The sequence below is a fragment of the Achroia grisella genome, unplaced genomic scaffold (genome assembly GCF_030625045.1).
Source record: "Achroia grisella isolate CSIRO2021 unplaced genomic scaffold, CSIRO_AGI_Agris_v1 utg841, whole genome shotgun sequence".
NCBI classification, from domain to species: Eukaryota; Metazoa; Arthropoda; class Insecta; order Lepidoptera; family Pyralidae; genus Achroia; species Achroia grisella.
Window position 1 is genome coordinate 2,043,523 of NW_026713039.1, and position 13,443 is coordinate 2,056,965.

General features: G+C 34.1%; 1 protein-coding gene across 1 annotated transcript; it reads left to right on the forward strand.

Moving 5' to 3' along the window:
• The first annotated feature begins 11,109 nt into the window (after positions 1-11,109).
• LOC131852281 (histone H1-like) lies at positions 11,110-11,781 on the forward strand. Its single transcript, XM_059202944.1, has one exon. The coding sequence runs from the start codon at positions 11,110-11,112 to the stop codon at positions 11,779-11,781; it is 672 nt and encodes a 223-aa protein (XP_059058927.1).
• The last annotated feature ends 1,662 nt before the right edge of the window (positions 11,782-13,443 follow it).

Here is a 13,443-nt window from a genome sequence, read left to right on the forward strand (position 1 = left end):
TCTCTTTTTAATGCACTATGATTTCACATTTGAAAGACTGCGATATATAATTGCATTTTTCCTGCTTGAAACGGAAAGGTTAAACGTGTTACTGCTTTCGTAGACTGCGTGTTATTTGATTTAAGTTTTATGAATAAAGGAATAAAGTTTAAATTGATTGAATTAAATAAATTCACGTGATAGTGATGTCATTGCATAGAATGGCGGATAAATAAAAGACAAGTGATTCATTTGGGCCTACATTGAAGTAATGATTCTACAATAAATAAACATTGTACATTATTTATTATTCATTGTAACTGTCGTGAAATGCATTGAAAATTGTATTTTATTACGTATACGTTAGATTCCATTAACGAGTACGTTGTAAAGTGTATTATTCCGACGGAAACTTAATGAATAAGATAGTATTTTTTATTAAATTTTTATAACAGGCTCGGGGTATCTATATTGTAGAATTTCGTCTACAAGTAGACGCAACTCGTAGACGAGTCTCACCTATATCAGCTAAGCAGTTTGCTTTGTTAACTGTTCTTCAATTGTAGAATGAAAATTAGACAGAGAAATTATCAACTCTATAAAAGACATGACATCCTAGTCCTCTACCATGGTGATAAGAGTAGTATCATGGGTGTCACATGATAACGTGATGTCCGTAGTACCTACTGTTCATGTACCTATATAGGTGACGGTTACCAAAGGTGGGCCTATTGCATTCCAATAAAAAATCTACGAGAATTTTAAATTTAATTAAGAACGTAACAGTTTTGGTCATGTTAAATAATATTTAAGTCAACAATCTTATAATTAAGTTTAGGGACAAAGTCGTGAATGTTCATAGAAGTAGTTAATACCTACATAGAAGGGGAAAAGGGGATTGTTAGTAATGTGGACTGATGATATTATTGCTAACAATGTACCATGTCAGGTTGATCTCCACGCGGTTCCCCCTGGAAACCATCGTGAGAAATTCTTGGTGAATTTGTCATGATAGACTAACTGACCTGACCTCATGCTCATCTAGTCATCCTCCACTGGTGCCCTGCCAGCGTAAACCATTAACGCAGGCTGTTGCACCATTCTATTATCATCCATAAAAAAAACATACGTAGATATATTATAGAAACTTACGTGTCTGATTAAGATATTCAGTGGATAGATATACATACCTACAATAACTACAATTTATCCTTGACTAGCTGTTGTTGCGACTTCGTCTGTGTGGAATTTAACTTTATTTTTCTAAAATAAAAGTAGCCTAAAGAACTAAAAATTATTTTGTTCGTCTTAATTTATCCGTTCCATTAGGTACCTAGATACTGATAGGTTCAAACTAATACATTTTCATCCTGCATCATCCCTTATTTTATCCCCATGGGGGTTTAATTTATCAAAATCTTATTTAAGCATACGTCTTCATCATAGTAGCTCCAATCTTTAATTTCAGTTCAATCAGTCGAAAATCTAAGAAGATTTATACAAACTTCCTCCCCTATTTTATCCCCTTAGGGGTGGAATTTATCAAAATCCTTTCTCAGGAGACGTCTACGTCATAGTAGCTTTATGCAAAGTCTCAGACCGATCGGTGTAAAATTGACAAAGTTTCATTCAAACTTTCATCCCCTATTTTATCCCCTTGGGGGTAGAATGAATCAAAATCCTTTCTTAGCGGTAGCCTACGTCATAACATCTACCTGCATGTCAAATTTCAGCCCGATCCATCCAGTGGTTTGGGCTGTGCGTTGATAGATCACTATGTCAGTCACCTTTCAGTCACATTTCATCACATTTTCACGAAGGTCATAACTGTTACTTAAAAATTGATTACCCCATACGTACATAGGTACTTATGTACTTTTCAATGGATAATAACAGAATGATACACCCGCCTGCGCTAACGGTTTACGCTGGCGGGGCACCAGTGGAGGATGATAAGATGCATGACGTCAAGTCAGTATAGCCGATCGTGGTAAATTCACCATGAATTTATCACGATGGTTTCCAGGGGGAAACACGTGGACGCGTGGGTACCAGGTATCATATCAACCTGACATGGTACTTTGCTAAATCAAATCAAATTTATTTGCACTAAATATAGGTTTACATTGGTTGTTATTGTAATAGGTATAAAGTCCCATTATGTTTTGCCTCATTAGGCATGCAAAATATATAAATATGAAATATTATTTAATTATTAAATCAATTGTCATCAGAGAATTATAAATACATAGATATTATTATTATTACACTATTATTAATTTAAAAACTCGTTTACGGAGTAAAAACATTTGTCGAGTAACCAACTATTTAATTTATATGTCAATCGTCCTCGTGGATATATAGCAATATATATATATGCAATGGGGTTGTTAGTCCACATTACTAACAATTCCCTTCCCCCCCCAGAGTTTGTGTTATAAATATTTAGATAACTGACAGAAATACATAAATTAGTTAGGTATACCTACCTATATTTTTTTTTTTTTTTTTTTTTTTTTTTTTTTTTTTTTTTTCTTCGACTGGCAACACCGACGACAATTGTCATTTTCAGCTGGCCGTAATAATAAATAAATTTTAATTGTTTATCATACAAATATTATAATTTCAATATTGTTATTAGTGATCTAATAGTGTAATTAGTGTCGATTGTTGTTTGTGTACAGTTTAGTGGTGTATTACTTGCAAAAATCGACATTACAAATAGTGTACCGGCCATCTGTCAAACTGTTCGTGAACAACTAAGTTTTATTCAAAATTATTTTGCAATTGTTTCTTGGATTTATCCCAAGAAACTCATAATCATTGCAAGTTTTACATAAAATATTCATATTAAGTTAAATTAATAATAATTATAGTGAAGTTCGGTTGTTGCATACGTCGAAGGAAAAAAATACCCACTAATTTAATTGTAAGTCTTTTTATATTTTGTATTATTATAATTTAAAGGGAAAAAGCACAATTTATCTACATTTATTTCGTTATTCAGTTAAAACGTTTATTTAGATTATCAATTTATCAAATATAACTTGTATATAATATACCTAGGAGAATTTATTCACAATTTTAACACTTAAACTGTATAGTAAGGTTCAGCTGCTGTTCTCGTTGTAATACTTAGCTTCTTTTAGAAATAGCTCACTTCACTCTCCCTAGTAACTATTTATATTCTTAATAATGTCACTATCTACCCGTTCCACAACTGCGCGGCAGACAGAGATGAAGCTTAAAGTGGCCCTACAAGAACTTCAGGCATCCAAAGATCTCAGTGACAAGTTGATCAGGGAGAGAGAAGAGAGTGAAGATGAAATTTTAAAAATTATAAATAAAAATACACAATTAAAATCTGAATTGTCAGAACTTCATAATAGTCATCAGAAAGTTATTGAGCAGCGGGATCAGCTTCAAGAACTATTAAGTAGCTTTCACCAATGTAGTGATACACATGAGCAAGCCTTGAGGCGTATCACTGAGTTGGAGCTTGAGTTAAAGCAGGCATATCTTAAAATTAATGATCTTGACACAAAATTTGAATCTCAACAAAGTAATGAGATTAGTAATTTATATGATGAGCTTATTAGTGTCGACTGTATGCCTCCTTCTACTTCAGTTCCATGCAGCCATCCAGTTGTGATTGACCTTACTAGTGACACATCACAAGGCAACTATAATAATAACATATGTATGTTGAGTCATAATAAATTAAAAAAATATTTAAAATTAAAAAAGTTTATAACTAAGACTCGGAGTATATTATATAAACGTTCCAAAAATGGTCAGTTGCTGAAAAAAACTAGTTTAAACAATTTAAAATTGCATGATTATATTAATAAGTATAATAATAAACTAGTGGAAAGCCAAAAGTTATATGACATGGATACAAGTTACCTAACTTCAAAAATAAAGAGTTTAGAATCATCGCTTCATGATTTAAATAACAAGTATACTATCTCACAAAAACAAATCCAGGAGCATATTTTGGCAATGGATGATTTGATTGATGTCAGTAAATACAATGCTGACCGTTTTGAGTCGTTAACTAAACATTGTACATGTGATCATTCAACTTTGCCAAATAATAATTCAGTTTCAACTGTGCAGATAAATGAAGTTCAGGGGATTTGTGTCAGTGACTATAATCCTAAAAGTAGCACAATGGTGTTTTCTGACAGAATAGGCTGTAATTTTGGGTCTATATTGAAGTATCATCTTAAGGGTGATGTATTAAATTACTGTATGCCAGGGGCATCATTTGCACAAATTATTAACAAAATTAAATCTACTAAAATAAATAAAATGACCACAGTTGTGTTATTTTTCGGTAATAGTATTAAATTAAATAGACAGGATATAATTAAAGGTATTCAATATTTGTTACAATTGAATGTATATAAGATTGTATTGTGCGCTCTTCCTTATACAAGTAGCCATTATCATAAAAAAATTAACAATAAGGTACATTACCTTAATAATTTATTGCATACATTGACATGTCGTCATAGTGACGTTTTTACATTTTTTGACACTAATAGTTTTATTAGTGATTTTTATTTGACAAAAGATACAATGTATCTTTCTAAATCTTCTAAGAATAAAATAGCCACTTTAGTGGCTTATAATATTGACTTCATGAACAGTTTACATGGTAAACTTCAATATAAAAATTGTGACATAACAAATGATTCTATTAATTTTTGTTTAAATAGTGATATAAGTAATTTGACTGCAGATTTAAACTGCTAACAAAGACAAAGGGAAAGCAATTAGAATTGGTAATTGTTCATCAGAACATACAAAGTTTTCCCGGCAGTGAATTAATTATACAATTATTTTTGGAAAAATACAATATTGACATTATCTGTTTCACTGAACATTGGCTTAAAGAAAGCAATATGATGTTCAGTTTAAATAATTATAATGTTGTCAGCTGCTTCAATAGAAAGTCAGTTAACAGAGGTGGGTCTATGATAATTGCAAGAAATAATATTAAAGTAAAGGAACGTGCTGACATTGTTAGACTTTCTATTGAGTGTTGTACAGAAATCTCATGTATAGAACTAGATAATTATATACTTATATGTGTTTATAGGCCTCCTAATAGTGATTATAATGTATTTGAAGAGGTGATGGAGGATATATTAAAAAAAGTATTTAATAGCAGTAAAAAAATCATTGTGTGTGGTGATTTTAACGTTGATATTCTTTGTGATACACCCACATGTACAAAAATTATTAGTTTATTTCAGTCTTTTAATTTGAGTAATGTCTTTCAGGAACCCACTCGTGTAACCGCTACGACTGCTACTTGTCTTGACAATGTTTTTTGTAACTGTGAGTATATTGAAAAATTAATAATAAATAAACTTCCTTCGGATCACTGTGGTCAAGTTGTTAAGTTTAGTAATCAGACTAAAAAAAATACCAATAATAAAAGATCAAAAAGACAAATAAATGCTTACAATATTAATAAATACAAAAGCACGGTTAAATATAAATTAGACTTAGAGTTACAATCTGTCAGTCTTAATAATCCTGATATTCTTTACACCAAGTTAATTAGTCTTTTGTCAAAAGAATACCAGAATATTTTCAAGAAAAGAGAATATTGTGTTAAATCTAAATTTACAGAATGGGCAACAGTAGGAATACTTAAAAGTAGAAACATTTTATTTGATTTATATGATCAAAAAAAATATAGATTTGATGACAAATTTACGACTTATGTGAGAAATTACTCTAAAATTTTCAAACAAGTTTGTATTGCAGCTAAATCTAATTTTATAAATAAACAAATTAATCAGTCCTCTGACAAAATTAAGACCATCTGGGGAATTATAAACAAAGAAACTGGACGGTCTGAAAAAGCCTGCAATCAATTCTCATTAAATTATGACAATAAGTTAATAACAGCAACAAAAGATATAGTTCATATTTTTCAAGATTTTTTTGCTAATATTCCAATTGATATTACATCTTCTCTAGACTCATCTCCAATTCGGGCAAAAACATTACTGGAGGCTAATGTCAGCCCTTGCTCTTTAACATTTAAATTTTCACATGTCAGCCCTTTTCATGTCATAAAAATATTCAAACAGTTAAATTTAAAAAATACGGAAGATCTCTGGGACATGTCAGTTAAAGTAGTTAGTTCATTCATAGATATTGTTGCTCCTTATCTAGCTACTATTTTCAATAAATGTGTTGATAATGGCGTGTTTCCTCAATTAATGAAATTTAGCAAATTAATTCCACTCTTTAAATCTGGAGATAGATTTGAGCTAGGCAACTATAGACCAATTTCTATTTTGCCAGTTCTAAGTAAAGTATTTGAAAAGATTATGTTTAACCAAATGTTAAAATACTTCAGGGATAACGGACTGCTTCACAGTCAGCAATATGGTTTCACTGCCGGCAAGTCTACTACTGATGCAGGTGTAGCGCTTATTACACATATATTCGAATCATGGGAAAAATCACAGGATGCTCTCGGCGTTTTTTGTGACTTGTCGAAGGCGTTTGATTGCGTAGATCATGAAACACTTTTGTACAAGCTCAAACACTATGGTATTAGAGATAATGACCTAAGTCTAATGAAAACTTATCTAGAGGATAGGGTGCAAACTGTAGATATTGATGGTGTAAAGTCTAAAGGAACTAATATAAAAATGGGCGTTCCTCAAGGTTCAATATTAGGCCCATTTCTCTTTTTAATTTATATAAATGACCTTCCCTACATGGTAGAGAAAGTTGCAGACATAGTGTTATTTGCGGATGATACTTCGTTAGTGTTTAAAATTGGTCGCCAATGTAATCAATTAGACGATGTAAATTATGCTATCTCTGCTATACTAAATTGGTTCACATGTAATAATCTATTATTGAACTCCAACAAAACTAAGTGCATTAAATTCACGCTGCCTAATGTAAAACAAGTAAATACGCAGCTATTGCTTAATGATGAAATAGTAAATTTTGTTAATGATACCGTTTTTTTAGGAATAACAGTGGACTCGAAGTTACAATGGGGGCCCCATATTTCAAAATTAGCCAGTAGACTTAGTTCTGCTGCTTATGCAATTAGAAGGATAAGGCAATTAACAGACGTGGCGACGGCAAAACTTGTATATTTTAGTTATTTCCATAGCATTATGTCATATGGCATACTGCTATGGGGTAAAGCTGCCGATATAAATACTATATTTATTTTACAAAAGAGAGCCATACGTTCTATTTATGGTATGGGTTCTAGAGAGTCATTACGTCAATGCTTTAAACAATCAAATATCCTCACCGTTGCCTCACAGTACATTTATGAAAATATTATGTATACAAGGAAAAACTTAGATAGTTTCAAGAAACTTAAAGACTGTACAAGTAGAAACTTACGCAATAAAAATAAGCTAATTTTACCGAAATGCCGTCTACACAAAGTTAGTAATTCATTTTATGGTAATTGCGTAAGATTCTATAATAAACTGCCAGAGTCTACGCTAAATCTTACAGAGAGGCAATTCAAATCTTATATTAAACAAATGTTATGTAAAAAAGCCTATTATAAGATAGATGAATTTATAGATGATAGCAATATATAGCAAGAATAAGTTTATTTGCGGACAACATTATAATTTTAATTTTCATACTGCTTTCTTGATATATGATAGCGTAGCGGCTTTTGTATTGATTGCCGCATGCATCCTTATGTAAAGTGCGAATACTGTAACTACCATATAGTAATTTTTGTAGCTGTGACGTGGTCGTGTGGAATGAGTAGTCATGCTCACTAAAATGTCCAGACATGTGGCGGCGTGGTGGGCCGGGTCAATGGGCTCCCTAAAATATGGTCGAGCGCAGTGATGGCTGGCTCATCCGTCATACTCGTGAACGAGTGCTGCTTGTAGGGACTGGTCTGCTCTTATCACTACGACTGATTTAATCTTATTGCATGATTATATTTGACCCAAAAAATTAGTGCTTGTTGGTAGTTTGTATTCACACGTTTCGACTTGTAAATGTAAACTTACAAGGATTATTTAAAAGAGCAACACACAAGTTTCTTGCTCGTTCTTCTTGTGATGAGACAGCTTTCCGAACGAGTGGTAGATAAAAAACAAATTGTTATGACTATTCAAAAGTGCTTAAATTAAGTTTATTTGAATAAATGATTTTCTATTCTATTCTATTCTATTCTATATTATGTTTGTAAATATGTGCATAGAAAACACCCAGGCCAATATAAACAATCATACTCACGAGTACAAATATTTGTACTGCGCAAGGAATTGAACCCCCGACCATTGGAATACCGCTTGATAACCGATTTTTTTCGGACTACTCTAATGCTGTTGTCCGCAGCTGGCTTTACAGCTTCACCGGACGATAGGGGCGATATGCAGATGGCACTCCAAACCAAAGGTCGGACTTATGGAGCGGTTGCAGGACAACTCCCGCCTGACGGATAGGACTAGTCTGAGGGCACCGCTATGGGTTGAAACCTCGGCTCAGGCCGTCGTAATTTCGATCTCCGTCTGAATCGGTATTTAATTGAATTTGCATGCCTATGTGGTCCATATTGCTGATCAACATATCATGTAAGATCATATTCGCTCCATTTATAGCATGGGTTCCAGGGAGTCTTTGCGAGAGTGCTTTAAGGAATCAAATATCCTCACCGTTGCTTCTCAATATATTTATGAAAATATCATATATGCCAGGAAGAATATAGACAGTTTCAAAAGAGTTAGTGATTGCACTAATAAAAGCTTACGTAACAATAACAAACTGATTTTACCTAAATGTCGTTTGGCTAAAGTTAGTAATTCGTTTTATGGCAATTGCGTAAGGTTTTACAATAAAATACCAGAGTCTGTTATAAATCTGCCAGAAAAAAGATTTAAATGTCAAATAAAACACTTCCTTTGCAAAAAAGCTTACTATAAAATTGAAGAATTCGTTAACGATAATAATGTTTTTGTAGAAAATTTTTAAATACATAGCACTGACAATATTATCTGATTACACTAATAATGAGTGCGTAGCGATTTCTATGTTGATTGTCGCATGCCTCTTACTTGTTACACTGTAATTATTTATATAAAAAAAAAACATCTACTAAAAAGAGCAACACATAGTAAATAAAAATAAATTTCGGACGGGCGATCGATTAGATCTTTTTTTTTCAGACTACTCTAATGCTGTTGGCCGTAGCTGGCCTTTACAGCTTCATCGAACGATAGGGGGCGAGTGCAGATGGAACTCCAAACCCGCGGGAGGACATATAGAGCGTCTGAAGGCCAACTCCCGCCTGACGGATACGACTTTAGTCTGAGGGCATCACTATGGGTTCGAACCTCGGTTCAGGCCGTCGTAACATCGACCCCCGTTGAATTGGACGGAAGATCGATCGAAGGGGTGACCGGGGGCGTCGGTGTGGAGCGCCCGTGCGCGCGCAGGCGCCCGGTTGATTGCGCGATATGTGTACGAGGTTCGATTAGAGCGGTCGACCGATGTCTTATGTCCGTGTGACTTTCCTACTCGCAACCTAGTACGTCGTAACGACTGCTGTATATCATGATTTGACCAATCGTGAGTGGTTATGATTCTGGAATATGATTGGTTGGAATATTTATTTTTAAATTTTCGTGTTTAGTTAACATCATTTATATATCAATACATGATAACCGTTTTAATACGAATATTTTTATGGTAAACTAGCTGTTCCCGCGACTTTGCGTGGAATTTCACTTTATTTCTCTAAAATAAAAGTAGCCTAAGTTAGGTAGGTACTCCTTATTACATCCGCTACCTGCCAAAAAAAGTCCCGTCGATTTCGGTCCAGCCATTTCAAATATTAGCCGGAAGAAACAGACAGACAGACAAAAATTGTAAAAAAAATCGTTTTGATGTATGTACCGTATTTATATTCATATGCATGTAGTAAAAAACGGTTATTTCAATATTACAAATAGACACTTTTACTTAAATATACATTTTTATTTATATGTATCTATAGATGCATAGATAAAAGTACCGAAACATAGCTTACAAAGCAAGCTGCTTGGCGGCTGAAATATATGAGTCTAGAGGGGAAATGCGTAATAATAATCCCATTACTAGCAATATACCATGTCAGTTTGACCTTCACCTCCCCTTAAACCATCGTGATAAATTCCTGTTTGTCATGATGGGCTAACTGACGTAACCTTAGGACTCTCTTGTCATTTTTGTCAACACAGGGGACAAACAAGCATGCGACTCACCTGATGGTAAGTGATCACTGCCGTCCATGAGCACCCGCAACACCAGGGGAATTGCAAGTAGATACGTTGTTATCATGTTCCACTGTCGCCTCAACACTCGTCTTATCATCCTCCACTGGTGCCCCGCCAGTGTAAACTGTTACATCGGGTGCACCATTCCCTAATCATCCCTAAAATAAATGTGACTTGAATACACACGGAAACGACTTTACAGCTAGTAAAATAAAAAAAAAAATTGACTTAAATTTTTATTGGAAATTACGGCCATCTAATAAAAAAAAACCGCCGAGACCTACTGACATCGCTGTTACTACAGTCAGCTCGTGACCACTGCTAGTGCAACCTAGTCGAAACGTCGAGAGAAGTAAATACCTTTATTACCTTTTATGGGTGATAAGATGAGCATGAGGTCAGGTCAGTTAGCCCATCGTGACAAATTAATGAGGAATTTATCACGATGGTTACCAGGGGGAACTGCGTGGAGGTCAACCTGACCTGAATATACCATATATTGCTAGCAATGAGATCATCAATCCACATTACTAACAATCCCCTTTCCCCCCCAGTAATGTGGACTAATGACCCTATTGCTAGCAATGTACCATGTCATATTGATTTGTCCACGCGATATCCTCTGGAAAACATAGTGCCACAATTGGTCAACTGACCAGACCTCATTCGCATGAACCATTCCATTATAATCAATAAAAAAAAAACACCTAAGTAGTTACTTTTAAAAACATTACAGACAGAGGATATCGGTTCTCTATAAAGTATTGCTGTAATTCACTTAAGTGTTTAAAATAAAATTTTCAAACATTTGCTCGTCACCCACAATAATACGATTCTACAAGTCATGTCGGACGGTTCTGACATGGAGTTGCTAACAAATTTGCCGAACAAAACGAAAAAACCGCCAAAATCAAACAAAAGCGCGCCAGAAGTCATTACACAAGGCACTCAAGATCAAAAGAAGATAAGTACAAAGGTTATGATACATGAAGCGTTAAATGAATTGAAGAATAGAAAAGGAACATCACTATACGCAATCAAGAAATATATAACGGAAAAATATAATGTCGACACCGAAAAACTTGGTTACATTATCAAGAAATTGATCAAGACAGGAGTGGAAACGGGTACCATCATTCAGACGAAAGGTATCGGTGCCAGCGGATCCTTCAAGCTGGCAATCGTGAAGAAAGCAGAAAAGAAACCGAAAAAGAAAAAGACGGTACCGAAAAACAAAAGCGACAAAGAAAATCCCGAAGAAAAACCGAAAACTAAAAAGAAATCGATGGAAACGAATAAGGAAGAAAAGAAAAAAGTTGCAACTGTTAAAAAGACCGAAACGACAAAAAAAGCTACGTCGAAAGAAGTTAAACAGACGAAAACACAAAAGAAGCCTGAATCCAAGATGGCGAAAGAGATGAAAACTCCCGCCAAAAAGCGAGCGGCCATGATGAAAAGAAAAAGTATAGGTTCGATTATAAAACCGCCAAAAATGAATCCGAAGAGTAAGAAATGATGATAATTGGACAATAATAATAATATTGATTACTATAATATTAAAATAATAATTGTGTGATAATGTAAATAATGATTTAATTAAGTATATGATTAGCGAATGATATTTTGTTTTTATTTTTAAAGATAGGTACCTACTTTGAAATTAATTGCCTCTACGTCGTTGTCACACTGGGTCACATTTGTTCTGCGATGCTCTTGGGCTGCATTTGCCAAGTGTAATCAAGTAGATCAAGATACATTTCACATTTTAAAATCTAGGTATAGTTTGTTTTTTTTTTAATATTATAAACAGAAACAAAAGTACTTAATTTCGAAACGGTTGTTTGTTTATTCATTTGATAATGTCTAATAATAACAAAAACATACAAAATATATATCTAGATATAATTTTAAATTATGAAAGGAATTCAATGATATGAATATTTATTACGTAAAATGTGGTAGGTACCTACGTTGGATATGGTTTTTTATATCTTTGTACACACATTTTCTCATTTATATAATATGAAACAGACATTTGTCAAAATTTAGATACCTACCTATCTCTATTCTTATAAAATAATTATATAGATATCATTTGATAGCTTCTGTAGTGTAGCGGCACCGCCTTAATTCCGATGGTCGCGCGTCTGGCTGTTTTCTATGTAGGTACATTATGTACGTATTTATAAAAAACTAGCTTTTGCCCGCGGCTTCGCTCGCGTTATTTTATCCCCTTAGGGGTGGAATTCATCAAAATCCATTCTTAGAGAATGCCTACGTCATAGTAGGTTTTTTTTTTGTGGATGATAATGGAATGGTGCACCCTCCTGCGCTAACGGTTTACGCTGGCGGGGCACCAGCACCACCATGCACCATGATAAGATGAGCATGAGGTCAGGTCAGTTAGCCCATTGTGACAGATTCACCAGGAATTTAACACGACGTCATAGTAGGTTTATGCATGCAAAATCTCAGCCCGATCGGATTAAAATTGACAGTTTCATACAAACTTTCATCCCCTATTTTATCCCCTTGGGGGTAGAATTAATCAAAATCCTTTCTTAGCGGATGCTTACGACATAACATCTGCCTGCATGCCAAATTTCAGCCTGATCCGTCCAGTGGTTTGGGCTGTGCGTTGATAGATCACTATGTCAGTCACCTTTGAGTTATATATATTTAAGAAGATATATCTATGTAAATATTTATAGTTAGTTGTCGAGTACCTACCCATAACACAAACTCTTCATAGACTGGGACAAGAAAATACTTTGTGAATTGTCCCGAGATATTATTATTATGGTCTATACGGAATATTATATTTACAAAATGACCATAGGCAATTATTTATTAATAAAATATTAATTCATTTATGCATGTTAATTTGACATCGGCCTCAGTATAATCTAGACTAGTCTAGAAGAATATTAGGACATACAAGATAACTATTACCTCTCTGGACGTTTCTAGTAGATGTTGCACTGGCCGTGGTCACTAGCCGACTGGAGTATAGCGATGTCAACGTCGGTATGTGTCAGCGGTTTGTTCAACTACCCTCACTAGATTGTACAAAGAGCGCGACACACAGCACTCACGGTATCCATACCTACCTATTGACTGATGCTACCGAACTTTCTTTAAATTTATTTTATTAGGTACCTTTAGCGTCTATATTGTT